Source organism: Erpetoichthys calabaricus, chromosome 4, assembly GCF_900747795.2.
Source record: "Erpetoichthys calabaricus chromosome 4, fErpCal1.3, whole genome shotgun sequence".
NCBI lineage: Eukaryota > Metazoa > Chordata > Cladistia > Polypteriformes > Polypteridae > Erpetoichthys > Erpetoichthys calabaricus.
In genome coordinates this window covers 806,833-823,852 of record NC_041397.2, presented here as the reverse complement: position 1 = coordinate 823,852, position 17,020 = coordinate 806,833, and the positions used below count along the sequence as shown (strand labels likewise).

At 53.0% G+C, this 17,020-nt stretch overlaps 1 protein-coding gene across 1 annotated transcript; it reads left to right on the top strand.

Moving 5' to 3' along the window:
* The first annotated feature begins 376 nt into the window (after nucleotides 1-376).
* LOC114641487 (transmembrane protein 50B) lies at nucleotides 377-15,857 on the top strand. The gene is made up of 7 exons (XM_028790525.2): nucleotides 377-458; nucleotides 3,503-3,675; nucleotides 7,325-7,437; nucleotides 9,028-9,095; nucleotides 11,048-11,140; nucleotides 13,083-13,140; nucleotides 14,207-15,857. Exons 2-7 carry the CDS (start codon nucleotides 3,577-3,579, stop codon nucleotides 14,250-14,252), a joined length of 477 nt encoding a protein of 158 aa, XP_028646358.1. The 5' UTR covers nucleotides 377-458; nucleotides 3,503-3,576; the 3' UTR covers nucleotides 14,253-15,857.
* Nucleotides 15,858-17,020: the final 1,163 nt, after the last annotated feature.

Genomic DNA, 17,020 nt, shown 5'->3' with positions numbered 1-17,020 from the left:
GAGGTGATGGTTTCAGGGACAGGATCACATAAAATGGATGATGCCGTTTAAAATCAGAAGAGTAATACATCAAGAAGACCCGCACGTTCCATTACATCCCGCAGATCACGTTAGAGACTTTGTGCGATGGACAGACAGACCAGCGACTCAACTCCGGTGGGCCGCTGCAAACAGAAACTAACGTCCTTCATGCTGCGTGCAGGAGAAGCTCCGCCTCCAGAGCAGCCGCCGCGCCCCGCCTCCGTTCATTCCGCCAACATAAACGCAATTCGACATCCTGGTCGGAAGGTGTCGCTTTAGACTTCTGGTCCTGTTCTCTCTCCCGCCGCGGGCTGTCCTTCTCGTCTCCGATTGGCTGTGAAATTCGAAAGTCTCATTTTAATTGGGTGAAAATAATCTACCGTTGACCTGCCGCAGACCACAACAGCGGAGACTTTTAAAGGGCAGCAAACGTGAAGGTAAAGTAATAAAACGGCGAGAATCAGAATTTAAAATGTGCGTTCGCAAACGAGAGCTTAGAGCGGCGCCGGGGTTTGTCGCGGTCGCGTCACTGAACGCAAACGCGGGGAAGTGAAACTGGCGGCAAGGGAGCCGCGCTGGTGGATGCGGGCAGTGGCGCTGCGTGAGCCGGGCTGGGTTCGTGTGGCTCCTCGGCGCTTGCAGACGGTGAACGCGGAATTGTGGGCTGCACTGCGGCAGAGTTCGTACCCCCGGGTCCGAAGGTGGATGCCTGTAGGCGGTGGAGGGCCACAGGTTTGTGTTGATTCATTTGTCGCGAGTGGCCGTCCTGTGCGTCCGAAATGAACGAGAAGACGGCTGGCAGGTTATTGATCACCGAGAGCAGCCGCAGCGCTAGCGTGGAGCGGGACGCGTTAACTGATCCCTTGGAACTCTGCCCTGCATGGAGGGTGGGGGGACCAACAAGGTAAGCTTGGCAGGCTGCTGGAGGAAGGGGTATCTGACCCTGTGGGGGTGACGGGGACACTGGGCAGCCCTTCGAGTGACGCATACAACTGACGTTCAGATCCTCAGCGGTCGTAAAACAATTCCAAGGGCCGCCTTTGAAAGTGTAGCGGCCCCCCGATCTCCTGGCTGAAATGCCTGCTCACTCTGCTCGTCCCCACCCCAGGGCGTCGTTCTCACCACTTCGTCACCTAATAGCTAATGTGTGGGGAGCGGACTGGTGCAAACCTGACAGGCAGGTCGTGCTCTTTGTCCAGCTACACGCTGGGGTGGTTGAAGTGTCTCCACACTCCCTATGTCTAGAAGAGCGCCTTATAAACAGAACTGTCCACAGACTCGGGCCTGCAGACAGATGAGAGATGCGGTGTTGCTGTTTTTATGTGTGTGGTGCTGCGTAAAAGTCTTCGGGCACTTGTGAGTAAAACAAAATGGCGGGTGCAGTTTCTATTAATCTCTAAACGTGCAGTAAATTGAAACAAACCTCCAGAAAGTCCATCTTTGACTTGTCGTCCTTCTGCCTTCTCGTAGCTCCACTGCTGTGGGCCTGAAGGTCCTCGCCTGCTTCTCAGGCCGCGTGACCCCAGACTGGTTCTGTCCCAGCCATACCACCCATGCCAGGATTCAGTTTTCTTCTTCTTCTTCATTGGACGGTCACGAAGTTAGGACTGATCAGACGCCTCCATGATGGAATTGCTTGATTTGGAAAATTCTGTCTGCAGTAAAGGGGCCATCAGCTGGGATCAAGTCGTCATCTCCATTTGTAGGAGTTCAGGGCATCTCCACCGCGCCTCGCTGTTGTCTGCAGACATTTCTCCGTCTCCCGTCCATCAGCTCTTTGGCAGGCTAACGTCTTTCTGTCGGAGCCAAAAGTGGACTCCTGCAGATTTTCTGCGCCCATTCTTTTTGTTTTCTTGTGACTCCTCCATGGCAGACTACTGTACTTGTGATGAGACATCTCTGGACCGTAAACATCTGCACCAGGGTCCTGCTGGTTTCTACTATTTCTGTGCAGATATTCGCAGGACTTGACACTCGCCATTTTCTTCTTGACTTGTATGGATAACAATTTCCTTGCTGTGCTCGATGCCAGCCTTTCACTGGCAGCACGTCTTTCGTCTCTCTGCGGGTTCTGCTTAGCTGTGGTGATTTCTCTCTTTATTCACATATCAATACTGGGTACCTCGGCGAGGAAATGTTTGGAATTCTGAAGTCTTCTCTTGTACTGATGGCCTGATCCAGAAGACCTCAAGTAATCGTCTGAGGCAAAGGTGTTTGCGAACTGTCTAAAGTGTCAAAGGCCTTTACGTAGTACTGGGTGTGTTTTAAACACACACATCTAAAGTGTATGAATGTATGTGTAGGCCCCCAACCAAGCCAGGAGTAGACCCCTTAACGTCCTCTCCTCACCCCGCTGGTCCTCCCTAACGCTCTTCTTCTTCCACAGGCCACTAAACTGCGTCTCCCCATTTTGCAGACCGGTCCTTCCACAGGCGCCTCGTTACCTGACCCTCCCTGATCTCCTTCCATTGACCACCTAACTTACACAACGTTCTCGTCTGCAGCTCACTTCACAGAGGAGAGCCACAATCATATACCCCCCCCCCCCCCCCCAAGGCACCTTGAGCTGTGACAGGAACTGCTGTGTCACTTGCAGATGTGTCCCCTTGTTTCTGGCCCCTCTGGTAAGTTCAACGTCTTGCCATTTTAATCTGCTTTACTACTGCGTCTTGTAGGACGTGTCCAGCCATCTGCGGAGGTGACACAGGGTGACAGCCAGCATGTCAAAGAGGGGCTCGACCACTTCATGTCCCCTGATGATGCCCACACTGGGGGGTCTGTTCATTGGCGCTCTGCTCCTTCTCGCTCAGGGTTTGCACGTTTCTCCCTTCATCTCTAATGGCTCCCTTTTCTCAGCTTTCCCTGACGTTGTCTCCTCCTCCTCCTCTTCATATTTTGTTCCCTGCTTTTCCTTTTCAGTTGACCCCTGATGAAGGCCGTACTGCTGATCTGTTGCGTATTAAACCGTATTTTCTTTTCGGCGTGGACATGACCTTTAACCTCTTGTTTCATTTGCAGACGCCCTGTGTCATTTATTACAGAGATCTCGCTCTTCTGGACTGCACTCTGTGGTGTTGTGCCTTTGGGTAACACAGAAGCCCTCAGGTGACGAAGTGCCAGCTGAGATCACAACAATCGCATCACGGCCCATTTCCTTTATTTGGGTTGGTCACCCGTTTGTCGTCCTGATGCTCTGCCACCATGTCAGTCTCACTTCAGTGTTAATAAGCAAGCGCTCCTCCAGTGCTTTACCACCATGTGACGGCAGCCAGCGCGGTGTCCTGGTGCACCTGTTGACATGCTGGCACAGCTGATGTCACCTGGGGGGTTACGTTCGGGTCTGATCTCTCGCATTGTGATTTGTGAACTGAAGTCTTCATGTTGTTCTCCCTTTTGGAAGCGGGCCCTTCGCAGGGAGCTGAAGTGGCATCTGGCCATCTTTCTACCTCTGGTTCCTCATGCGTCTGCTCCTCTTTCTTAGGACTGGCAGTGTGGCTGGAGGAGCTCATGAGGACGTCCGGCTAGAAGAGGCAAGAGTCACCTTCCGAGTCGGGCATGGCTGGCTTCCTGGATAATTTCCGATGGCCAGAGAGCGATTGTATTGACTGGGGAGAGAAGAGAAATGCCTTGGCATCGGTGATAGCTGGCATCTTGGTAAGTGGACCGCACCGTCCGAGTCTGTAAATATTCATTGTGAACAGCTTGGTGACATTGTTTTTTGTCACCTTTGTGTATTTTATACATTCTGTATTGTAGGTTTATGGCGTCTTTGCTGTCTGCGTTAATCAACATCAACATGCTGGTACCATCGGGTGTCGTCATTAGTGTGTTATCGTGGTAGGAACGTTCGTCTGTGCCCACCTGTGAAGATTAACACACACACACACGGCCATCCCATCCAGACCAAGTCTCGAGTGGTGCCAGTTGCCAGTCACTGCACAGGACTCGCTGTCACCAGCCCTGACACACGCATGTGGGTGTCCTCTTTTGGATTCATGCCACTTACCAACTTAACGACGACTCACTTGTACTGCAGTTGTTCAAATTATTGAGTCGCAAACTCACAGCTTTGATAAGCCCAGTGGGCAAGAAAGTGGCCATCTTCTCCACGCTTGGTGCCCTTATGTCAGTCACTCCAGAAAAACGATAGAGTAGAAAATTTAAAAGCAGTGAGGTATTTATTAACGTATAACAAGAAATAAAAATAAAACAGAGAGCCACGTGTGGATATAAACAGTCGCAGAAAAGCTTAGTGAAGTGTCAAGGGGTTACTTAACGTCCTGGGTGGCTTTTAGTTTAGTGACTGGCGAGATTTTTAGTTACGTTCTCACGTCCCTTCCTCTGTCATTGTCTTTCTGCCATCGTCTCAATGGGTCCCTCAGACAAGCCACGTTTATGTTAAAATGCCCACGTGAGGTTTTGGGGACATGTGACATTGCTGTCTCGTCCTGATGACGAATGACTGACCCTGATCGCACTTCCTTAAGCTGTAAACCAATTCTCTTAACGTCCATCGTTCCCAGGTCATAACTGAAGTGGGCTGCTTGGTGTACACTTGGCTTCTTTTCTCTGCGCCATTACATTGTGAAGCAGTTACTAGGACAACACTTGAAAAAGGCACAAGTCCTATAACTTCAGTTTGTCAGATGAGCACAATAATTATAATTTAATACACGCCGTCTGCCACACCAGGACAATTAATGAGCAGAACCACCTGACCGTGAAACGTCGCCGTCTACCTTTTAATGAGCGGACCTCCAATCATGTAATAAAAGGGGCTTCAGTTGTATAGTGCCTTTCATGCTCTCCTTGTTATCCTGTGTGCAGAGGCCACTGCAGGTCGCCTTGGCACATGTTGATTCTCGTGTCACTCGTCCACACCGTCTGGTGCCATCATAACTGAGCAGAGCCACCTGACCTCCTCACCTGAAGTAACGTCGCCCTCTGTTTCAGGGTTATGAGCTCCCTGTTGTCCTGCGTGCCGAGTGCGTTGAAATTCCTTGCATGTGCTAATCGGGTGCCACACGCCGCCACTCTCTCTTGCCCTGTCATTAAAGCTTTATTAGTGTCATTATTGGCACAGTGTGTAAAGCTAGCCTGAGACGACGTTGTACATCCTAATAAACAAGTGGATTTCAAGTGACACCAAGTTGGTTAATAAAATCTGGGATGGTGGCCAACCGGTTGCTAAGTGAATTAATGGGGGTGACCGGTGGGTTAAGTGCTTAGTGCCCTCCATGGCAGGCTTGAGCCCAGAGTTGAGGCGCTTTAAAGCACTTTGCCAGTCTAATCCAACACATACAGGTATATGGGACGCGTTCTGAATTCTGTGAAGTCAAACATCACGTCCTGCAGGAGTCCTGGCTGAGCCCTCTATTTAAATAAATGAAAACCACGTCATGGTGATGGCAGCACTGGGCGCAGGGCAAGAGCCAACTGGAGATGGGGTGCCAGCCCAGCACAGGGCCAAACACGTATGTCATTGGGATGTGGAAGGGCACCTGGGATACCTGGGCGGAGGGCCGTTAACACAGGGAGGACTTGCCAACCCGGGCACAGCGTCCAAACCCCTGCACGTCTGATCCTGAGGCTGTGATGCTAACTGCTGTGCCACCATTTTTTATTTATTTATAAACCAGTAAGTCCCATTTAGTGAAGCTACAAAAGCAGTTGGCTTAGCAGCTAAAATCCTCAGTCGGACTCTTTTAGTTTATTCAGCCTTCTGGCTCTTGTAATCGCTGACCGTGTTCTTTTGCCCGGTCTCGCCAGTCCCCACGTGGTGCTGTATGGTGCCCAGGACATGCGGAGCACAGAATAGTACAGAGAGGTCAGTTCAGCGCTATATTTAAATGTTCACACACACACACACACACACACACGCGAGGACCGTCCTCCCCACGTTTACGCCATGTCTACCTGCTGCAGTGCGCACACTTGTCTCTGGTGGTCTTTGTTGTGTCCTCCTCTTCTTTATCCATCGCCTTTTCTTGTAAGAAGTGACGACGAAGCTCCTCTGCAAGGTGAGCTGTGACCACCCTTCTTCTCTCGGTGCCCCCCATTCGTGCCTTGTACAGTACGTGTGCGTTGATCACCGCCAGGTCAAGCGTGTTACAGCACACAGCAACCACCACCCGCGTGCTCCTGCCACGCTGAATAAGCTCACGCAGCACCGGAAAAAAAGAAAAGGACAAACATAAGTGACATTCTGAAGACATCATCTTGTGACCTGAACAGTGCCAATCAGAAAACCTCATCGAATTAATGCGATGTTCTGTGAAAACGCCCAGCGTCAGATGGGGTGTGAATTCATACTGGCGCCATTAGTTGGAGTCCAATCAGTGAACGTGACTGAGAATAAAAGTGAAAAGAAGCCAAGCGTTAGAAGTGCCGTTCATCTACAGCTGACCTGACGCTGCTCAGTAGTGGAACAGCAGGCCTGAGGAAGACTGACCTGTGACACACCGAGTCGGGGGTCCCGAGGCCCACGCCGTCGATTTTACACGACGCTCGGCCCGCTTCACTGCCTGCACGTTTCCAGAGGGTCCTTACTGTCAGAGATGGACGGGGTGACAGTTGGCAGACATCGGGGACTACCTGTAGGGTGGGACTTCACTGGTGGGGTACATAAGCACAAGACCTTCCATTTTGAATAACGAGGGGTCGTCATTACAGGCTGAGGGGGGTGGGGGGTGCGGTTTGGGTGTTTTCGGAGCACATGGTGATTTCTCCTTTCCCTTTAGCTTTGAGGTGCAGTGCTAAAGGGTGCAGCGATCACCTAGAGTGACCACCGGAGAGTGCCAAAGACCTGGTAGAAAGACCCTGCCACGTCTGACCGAGACCTCCGACACGCGCCACATATGCTAAACACAGTGGGGGGGGGTGTGGCTCTTTGGGTTGAATTTGTGTTTGCCGGGTTTGGGGCTGTCTGAACTGGCGAGACCCCGTGATACAGACCCTCCAGCTTCGGATTATTTAAAGGTCACACACTTGTCACCCTGTGTCCATTTACTGGGTGGGGGAAGCAGAGCCTTTGCAGGAACCAACTGGCAAAAGGTAGGAGCCCACCCTGGATGAGACCCCGGTCTGCCACAAGCCATATTTGCCCACGATGGGCAAAGTGAAACCAAAAATGCCATCTGGGGGTGTCCCTGGTGGAACTGTGAACACTTGGAGAGGTCCTGATGTGATGGGAACATGCAGACAGCTGAGCCCCCCATGGCAGTGATGTCTCATCTCCTGGTCAGCCTACTGCTCCTCCTGTCTAATGGCCGTGTCTTTGTTTTGCTCTTCTTCACTCCCCTAGTTCTTCACTGGCTGGTGGATTATGATCGATGCAGCAGTCGCCCACCCACACCCCGAGGAGCTCAACCATGCCTTCCATACCTGTGGGGTCTTCTCCACCATCGCCTTTCTAATGTGAGTTTTATTTGGGTTGTGCTGCTGTTGTAGTCGCCTGTCTGTAATGGAGGAGGAGGAGGAGGAAGAGGTGTCAGCTGGGAGAGCCATGTTGTGAATTCAGTGGAGACCCTGAGAACTGATGTGTACATGAAGGTCGTGATTGATAAACCCCAGTGATGGTCACACTGGCGACAAGCCCACCTGCACTGACCAGACCACCTGAGCCACAGTGACTGCTTCTGCACAAACCCCCATTGCTGAGAGATTGAAGCCCTCCAGCATGCCCTGGGTCTTCTCTCGGTGGTCTGGGCCTGGTATGCGGAGTGGTGGCTCTGAGCTTAGGGATCTGCACTGGCACTCAGAAGGTTGTCGGTTCAAATCCCGTAAATGCCAGTAGGGACTCTGCTCTGTCGGGCCCTTAACCTGCCATTGCTGAGCGCTTTGAGTAGTGAGAGAAGCGCTAGATAAATGCAAAGAATTATTATTACACCATAAGGGGCTTCCTGATGACGTGCCCGGACCACCAAAGCTGGCAGCAGTTCTACTCTGAGGTCCTCCAGCTTTGCCATGGAGATAAGAGAGAACTCCCTGTGGTTGTCATCTTAAGGTTCTGGTCACCACAGTTGGCCTGTGACCAGCGGTCAGGGTGGGGTGTCGAGTGACCAGTGGCCTCAACTCGTGCATCATCACCTCAGGCTGCCCGTCCTTTAAATGGTGCATTTCCTCTCCAGCTGTCTGCCTTTGATATAGCGCCTTTCATAGCTAGCTGTCCGGTAGTCTCTGTCCTGTCATTCACAATCTGTTATATGGCGCCTGTCCTGTCTGTCTGTCTGTCTTATCTTTCCGGCTCTCTGTCATACAGTGCGTGTCCTTTCTATCTCGGTCTGTCTGTTATATAGCGCCTTGTCTGCTTTTCCTCTCTGTGTGGCCTGACTGTTTTATAGCTCCTTTCACATCAGTCTGTCAGTCATATAGTCCCTTTCCTGTCTATGATGGCACCAATGCCCGTCTGTTGTGTTAATGTGCCGCCTTTCTTGCCAGGTCCTGCCTGTCTCAGTCTGTATAGCGCCTCATCTGTCTGCCCGTCTGTCTTTAATGGAGTGCTCGCCATATCCTGCTGTAGCCGTCTGTCTTTTGTATGGCGCCTTGTCTGTCTGTCTATGGCCTGGCTTTAATTTATTCCATCATTAATGTTTGTCTTTTTATATAGCGCCTTTGCCACCTGCCTGTTCTTTTTTAAAGTGCCTGTCTGTCTGCCCTTGCCTACCTTCCTGTCTTATGTATGTCTGTCTTTTACACAGCGCCAAGCCAACATATTCTGAGATCCGTGTTACGTTTAATGGCGTCTTCTTGCCCAAAGTGCACTCACACCCCCTCCCAGGTGTCACTCCTGCCAGATTCGGCTCCGTGTTTTCTGACTCCACGATGCCCGCTGGCTCTTTCAGGTGGCCCGCCGTCCCTCATCTTGCTCTGTTCTTTATATTTGAGGTGCTGGAAAGTCTGGGCTTGTGCCAGCAGCCCTGGCCTGGGTATAGCGGTCCTCGCCAGTGTGCTCTTGAGCTTTGTGTTTATTTCTTTAACCGTTTGTTTAAATTTGTCACATTTCAGGATAAACGCCGTGTCCAACGGCCAGGTGAGAGGTGACAGCTACGGCGAGGGCTGCTTTGGCAGAACAGGTAAGTCGTTGGCCTCGGGACCTTTAGCCTTGGCATACGTCCCAGGTACTCGATTGTCAAAGACGTCTGACCGAGTCAAGTGATGCAACACAGCAGGCGGGTGCAAAGACCACCATGAAAGTCGTCAAGGAGCCCCCCCGCCGAGGGCTGTACTGATACAGAGGTCCAGCTAAAACAGCCCTTGACGTCGAAGAGGAGGGTGAAGAAGACCAGAGGGCTGAGCAGAGGTCTGCCAGCGGGCACTCGGAGAGGGCAGTTCATTTATTCCACTTTAAGAAAACGCAGACTGGGACTTTGTGGAGGACTGGAATTCGCCCGCTAGGACGTCTCGATAAGTTTTTAGGACCCCCGGCCTTTGCTCTTCGGGGTTGGTTTACATTTTGAGCTCCTCCATCACACACACACCAGCGGTTCAAGTGTCACTCAGTCCCAGAGCACGTGACCTCCTGGTGACACGTGACATTGACGTCCTTCTGTACTTTAAGTCACCGTGTTGTCACGGTGGGGTCTTAGGGTGGCCCCATTCTCCCCAGTTTACTCTTATGACACCACGGCCTCCCCACGCTGTCTGTTGGGGTGTTTTAGTTCAGCTTGGCCCCCTTTCTTTGGACAGGTGGTCTTTAACGCATAAATAAACGAGCGACTTTCTCTGCTGCCCGTTCTGGCACTCGGAGCAGGTAATGGCCCACCGGGGGGCGCTCTGTCTTAGGCTGGCCTCTGGTCAGATGTGGTCCAGTGTGCCCTGGGGTGGGAGGATAGGCCTGTCTGAACGTGGGCACTGAGAGTACCCCAACTTTATGGTAGGCAGGCCAACTCGCTTGATGTGCCCCCCGATCAATGGGATAACACGGCACAGGCAGACCCCGAAACGTCATACCATACCTGTTTAGGCCCCCATTTCTTAAACATTAAGACTCGTAAACTCCTCCCATCCCAATCTACTCCAGTCTATCCTCATCAAACTGGTGACAAACTGGTGACTGGCAGCCTCTTGCTGTCCTGTGTGCCCCCAGGCTAGCTGACCTGTAGCCAGTGCCACCATTGGTTTATAAACACTCTGTGCTTTAGGAGATGACAGTCGTGGTGGTCCTCCACCTTTTAAGTGGGAGCAGCTTGTGAATCCCCCGTTGAGCCTTCAGGGGGAGCTTTAGGCCCATCGGACGTGGGCAGGTCTGTCGTGGCACAAAGCCCCCTAAAGACACACACGTCACTCCGTTGTGCGTCTGTCTGCCTGTAACGCCATGATGATGTGTTTGTGACCCTCAAGGCTGTTTGTTTGTCCATTTCAAATGTGTGAGATTCTCCAACAAAGCCCACCCAGAATTGTCACAATTTATTTGTCACTTACCTTGGGACGTTTGTAGCAATGGTGGAGACTTGTAGACCACTGAAGTGCAAGGTGGGCTGGCAGTAATGAACCCAGATGCTGAATGGCACAGGTAGCCCTCAGATGGACAGTCGAGGGTCCGCAGGGTCAGAATACCCTGGAGCCACTCAGGGGACAGCAGAGGCCAGCCTGAGGAGTGCAGGGTCCCGTGAAGCTGGTTAAACGGCTCTCGAGTGACCAGCGTAACATGGTGAGCGTTTTTGGCTTTCACTGCACCGTCCTTCAGGACTAAAGGGGTCCGCGTCTGTCACCATCTTGCTGTCCTTCAGTCAGAACTGAATGGAGGTTGGCAGTGGTGACGGGCAGAGGGGCTGCTGTCCAGACAAATGGCCTATGAAATGACAAGTGCCCTAAGGGGACGAGGACCTGGACAGATTTGGGAAAGGGCCCTGGTGGTCTGCGGAGTGGGTCTCTGCTGCCATAGGTGTGACGTCCTGCCCACTGTGTCCACTTCTGGGTAAACACTCTTCATAATTTGGAGTGAAACGCGACGCCCCTCTAGAAGGACGGTGGAGATGACGGGGGGCCGTGGTGCGCGACTAACGTGCGTCTCTTTGTTTTGCAGGGGCTCGCGTTTGGCTCTTCATCGGCTTTATGATGATGTTTGGCTCCCTGATTGCGTCCATATGGATTCTTTTTGGAGCGTACGTCGTGCCCAGTAAGTACCCTTTACACTAAGGCCTCGCCACAGTTTAGGGGGCGCCTTGCCACGTGAGCCGTCCCGTCTGTGACCCCAGGTTTGTGTTCTTTGGCATTGGCACGAGTGCATCCTGTGACTTGTCACATTAAAAATATTCACAGTTAGAAAGCAGCGCTGTGAAAAAGTATCTGCCCCCCTGAGATGTTGTATATTTTACACTATTGGTGGTCTCCACTGTTCAGGCAAAAACAATCGGAGTGAACACACAAGGCACCCAAAGCAAATGTATGGAACACTTTGTGAAAAAGTAATTGCCCCCATAGTACCAGTGCTTGGTCGCCGCCGCTTTTGCAGGAATAATCGCAAGTCGGAGCTTCTTCTCATTTGATTGGAGGCTCGTACGTCACATGGTGGTCTTTGCAGATGCGAGCTTCTCATTTGCAATCCTCCGTTTTGCCGTCAGGTCTTTGGGTGGTCCTCTCCTAAACTCCTGAGCTGTTGCTTTTGTGTTTTGGCTCCTTCAGTAACTGCCAGTCCCCCGAGGGTCCCCACCCAGCACCCCAGTACTGCTCTCTTAATGTTGGTCTGGTGGGCCTGGCAGTCATTAAGGGGTCTCTGCGCTGATGTTACTCTTGGATTGCAGAAACTTCCATCTTCTCATTCTTCTGTCATCCCTTTGTTTGGATGTCATTTTGGGATCCTGTGGCACTTTGACTGGTGGTCTCTGGTGGTCCTGTTCCAAATGGCCTCCATTCTGTGGGGTGCACTGGAGACCCAGAGCCTTAGAGGGGCTTTGCTGCCCAGTTTTAACACTTTGCTCGCTCGCTCGTTCTTATTTATTTATTTTGCTCATCTGTATTTGAACCTCCTGTGGTTAGGACCCTCGAGGTGACTGACCACTTGACCCTCATGCGCACACACTTGCCTGTTGATGCCCTCCTCCTGCCCGGTGGGTGTTTGTCTCTCCTGCTGGACCCGATGAGAGTGCCACCTCTGCGGACTTGAGCTGTCCGGTCTTTCTGTTTCAGACTGCAGCCTTTAAACACACACACACACATCGGCCGACTCCGGGGGTCCGGGCTGAAGCAGACGTCACCCTGGGTGATACTCGTGAAGTGCTTGGCTCACTTGTCACACACACACTCCACATACAGGTCCCCACAAGGAGATGTCGTTGCCTTTACTGGTAATTGAATTGTTTAAAAATGTGTTTTACGTGAAGCCAAGTGTGCCCAGTAATAAACACTTCGAGACCCCCAAAGTGTGCCCAACTTCCTTGACGTCCCTGACTTGTTAGGTGGAATGGTATAAAAGGGGCTCCCGTGGCAGTGGTGCCCTAACTGGCAAGTCCTCGTGATGACTGAAGCCGTGTGTGGATGTCACCCGACTAAAATAAAGGGGTCCTCGTCCGACGAGAGGGTCCGGACAAAGCGGGATGATCACAGACGACTTGGTCTCCATTTCAAGATGGCCGCACACTCCCGTTCAGCTCTGCTGTTTATGAAACACCGCAGTGGTGGGGACGTCGACCTCCTTACACCAAGTGACGTGACACAGTGATGTGACGCAGTGACGACCGAGGCAGCACCTCTGACTTTCGATTGGGTTCATTTGATCCAAAGTGTTCTCGTGAGCCCATTCAACTCTGCAGATGGCACTGCCAGTACTTAGGCTGTGGTTATTCAAGGGGTCTCCAAAGCACACGATGTGAGGGGCCACCGACTGTGACATCAGACGTGTGCCCGGTGACCGTTGGTTTAGCACGAGCCCCTCCAGATTCTTCCTAAAGACCCCCGGCTCCTTTATCAAAGCCCTTGAGGTCCCCACGCTGTCACCTCCGAGTCTGTCAGCGTAGGCCGTGACCTGAAGTCCCATGATGCACCTGGCTGCTCTCTGCTGACCGCCGCTTGAGTGTTTAGTGAACTTCTCGCCAGCCTGTCTGTGTCTCCCTCTCTTTCAGAGCACGATGTCTACCCCGGACTCGCCGTCTTTTTCCAAAACGCGTTGATCTTTTTCAGGTAAGCGCTCGGCCGTCTCGATGTGTCACATTGTCCCTCGTTTGTTTGTTATGGTGGGCCGCCCCGTGTGTCTCTTCTGTCACTTTAGTTTGGATTCACGTTTTCATGTAACGTTGAGCACATTTGCGGGTTTCCTCCTCCTTAATTGTCGAGTTGTCTAAATGATGGATTTGCTTCACCAGCCCTGAAGAGCGGGTCCAGGTCTGGTTTGCTCCTTCGCTTGGCATCTCTCAGGAGGTGCCCAGTGCCCACCACTGCTCCAAGCCAGGAGGTCTTAGACGTTGTCATCTGAGGCCCCAAACCAGATGGACAAATAAACAATGGCCATCCAGTGACACCGTAGATGGCCCCGCCCCACTCATGAATATTGATGAGCTAACCACATGGCTGCTCTTTCTGAAGTGTCATCTCATTGGAGCCACTCGATGGTAGCAGGACCCTGTCCCAAGGGTAACGCTGCACCCCCCCCTCATTTGGCGTTGGCAGTCAGCGTTTTCATCACCCATAAGTTGTACACACAGGACCACCCGAACTCCAGATGGTCAAGTGACTCCCCATGGAGTCTGAGCCCACCGCTGCGTGGCTCCAGGCCCAACTCCTCGACTGGTAGCCCACCTTAGCAGCCAAAATGGCAACAAGGGAGGAGGTGCCGATGACAAGCGTATGGCACTGCGGACAAAGGGGGCCACATACGCCACTACAGGGGGCAGCGAGTGCCCAGCCTCTCCTGGCTGGGTGTGCAAGATGTTGGTGTGCTGGGGGGGCCGCACAGGGTGGGCAGCAATTCATTTATTGCATTTAGAGGAACACCAGGCAGGTCTTCACCCGGCTTGGCACGGCTCCCACATGCCCAAGTAAAGACCCCCAGAAACCCCAACTGATGGCTTTAAAGGTGACTTGTGCCGTGCGGACACCTGACACGGCCTCTGGAAAGCCCCCCTTGGCTGCAGTCTGACGGACTGAGGGGTCTCCAGCGCCAGAGTCTGAGCCTGCTGTGTGCTGTTTAGATGCTTGTCACCTGTTGTTGTCCCCTTTGTCACCTGACATGTCCCCCTTTGTCTTTCAGCACGCTGATCTACAAGTTTGGACGGACTGAAGACCTGTGGGCCTGAGGTGTCCGCCGGTGCCCCCCTTTGCCTCTGCACCCCGTTTCTAGAATGTTCCAGGACTCTGCCATCTTGTCCCTTAGCTGAATGACGCGTAGCGGCTTGCTTGACTATAAACTGCAACGCATGGCATTTGGTAGCCCACCAGTAAGCCAGGCCCGAATGAGCCCGCTGTACCCTGCCTTTTTGTTCTTTGCCCCCCACCTCACTGTAATGATAGAAATGTCCCATTGGGTGGGGGCAGCGAAGGTGGGCATTGTGTCACTTAGTTTATCACTTGACAAGACGCCATAGTTCCAGAAGTAGCGCCAAGCACTATGGGGGGTCTGTACTGTGAAGACTGGCATTGGGCGTCCCTTTCAGGGCTCAACTCCGTCTTGTGCCCGCCTGTGTTACTTACTCTTGGGTCCACATCACGGACCACCTGAAGTGACACAAACGCCTCGCTAGGTGATCACCTCAAGGAGTGTGACGTGCGCCTGTGGTGCCTCGGCCGTTCAGACTTATGGGCATAATGAAGGTGGGCATCAGGTGTCTGCTGGGGTGGGGGGAGAGCCTTGCTGTTTGCTGGCTGTAAGTTTTACCCATTGAGTACATTCCGCCATTTTTGGGTTTTGGCTCTGGCCGGGTGCAATGTGCCCGTTCCTGTGCCAGGGCTGGACTGCACTTCACACAGTGTGCCCCCTTGAGGCCGGCTGTCTGCTTGTGTTCATAATTTTGTGCCACCAGGTCCATCTTTGGGGCTGTGTGTCACCTGAACGTCACTTTAACGGCTGGTGCCCGCAGTCCTGTCCTGTCGTCACTCCGCCTCTCACTCTTTAGTTTGATGTCACAAGAGCCCGTCTGGTGGCCTCGACTTGTGACATGCGAGTCGTTGGTGAGAAGCCAGTGGGTAGTTTGGTGTGCTAGTCGGGCAGCGCTGGGCCCCTCTGTTCACTCAGGGCAGTGACAGCTGTTGGACGTGGGGGACACCTGCTCCTGCCAGCGGGTATCGGGCACAGCTGGGTTCTCGTTGGATTGCTGTGTAAATATTCCAGCTTTGGCTGTGTTGATTTTATAAATTCTGTTTATTGTACTGTGGCCAGTTGGCGTGTGCCAGGATGTCACCTCAGCCATCATGCCACAGAACTACACGTGTGGCTCTGCAGTTTGACGTGGTGACGCTTTGTGGACGCCAGCGGCCTTCTCTGCGTTTGCAGCCCAACGTTCGCGGCCCGTGTGATGAGACCACCTGGCAGTTCTGAGGGGCTTCTCGGTGGTCGTGGAGGGCCGGCGGGGGCCGCCTGGCGTGTCCTCTGCGTTGTGACGCACTCGCCTTTAGGTCTGGTGGCTTTTCTTACACTGTGAAGTCCCCGAGGTGACCGCGGAGGTCGAGTGGCGGCTTTGTGTCGTTTTGTGTTTTATTTTCTCCGCTCGTTTCCTGTACCCGCGGTGGGTGTCACTTACAGAGCGCGCTGTGCCCGTCACGTTCACTTTATTTATTGAGTCTCTCAAAATCCTCCATGGCTGGAGATGAAGATGGGCAGAGCAGCTGGTGCTGTGGTGCCCACCTGTGACCTGTGCCTGCTTGTCACCCGCTCAGTCTGTCGAATTAAAAGACCCTTTAACAGAGACGTGGTGTGTTTGTGTCTTGGGGGGTCCGCTCAGAGGGCGTCCATGTGCTGGGGGATTGTGGAGACGACGTCACACGCGGTGATCACTTTAATAAGACCACCAATGATGGAGAGCCGGGCACAAGAAGAAGTTTGAAGTGGCAGAGATGAGAAGGTGAAGACGACGATCAGAGGGGCTGGAAAAGGAGGATGAAGAGCGACAAGGAGGACGACTGTAACTGACATGAGGAAGAGGAAACGAGGGTCCATCAGGCCCACAGACGAAGAAGAGGGAGGTCTGGCTGGATTGGGACGCCACTGCGGTGACACTCGTGCTGCTCTCCCCTAAGAGGGGCCCGGACCCCCTTCAGCGGCTGAATTCTGCAAACCTGCTTTTCACGTCATGGGGGGGTGTGAGCCAAGGAGGGGCCGAGGCCTTTAGGGGCAGCGGTGGCCAAGCACAGCCGCCAGTAGGGGGCACCGAGGCCGGGGTCTCAGGGGGCCGCAGGTTTTCCTCCCACAGGCTCTTGCCAGGCGAGGCCCAGCTGACTTGTACCCGCGTCTCTCCCACTTTTATTTCTCCACAGAATATTTCAAAAGGAAAAACCAAAGCTGGGCTGTGGGCCTTGAAAATCCATTTGGAAATGCCAGCATGGCAGAGGGTGGGCACAGAAATGAAGAACAAGTGAAAAGGACAGGGGCAGAGGCCAAAATGGGGGACCCCTGAGTCAGCTGGTCACCTGTGGGCTCTTCAGGTTTGGCTGCCAGCACATCTGGCCGTTGGCACGAAGGCAAAAAGACGAAGCAGAGGAGCCAAAGCAAAAACTGGCAGCCCCCAAGTAAGCGGCCATGTGGGGCTGGTGGCTGAGAGCTCAGGGTGGGCACACAAGGACCCCTGCATACAGCAGGTAGAACTGGAGGCTGGCACGTTCTCAGTGAGGTTTATTTATGGGCCGCGTGGAAAACCTGAGAGTCAAAAGGGGGTGCAGGAGACCAGCGCCACTTAACATGCCACCTCACTCCTACGCCAAGAACTGTGTCATTGTGCCACTGAAGGCTCAATTAGATTTGGAATGGCACCCAGCCTGTGCCACACATGTGGCCCTAAGGGCAGACGCCATCTGCCAAGGTCACCCGGAAGGGGGTGTTTATTTAAGTTATGATGCCAACCTGCTGGGTTGC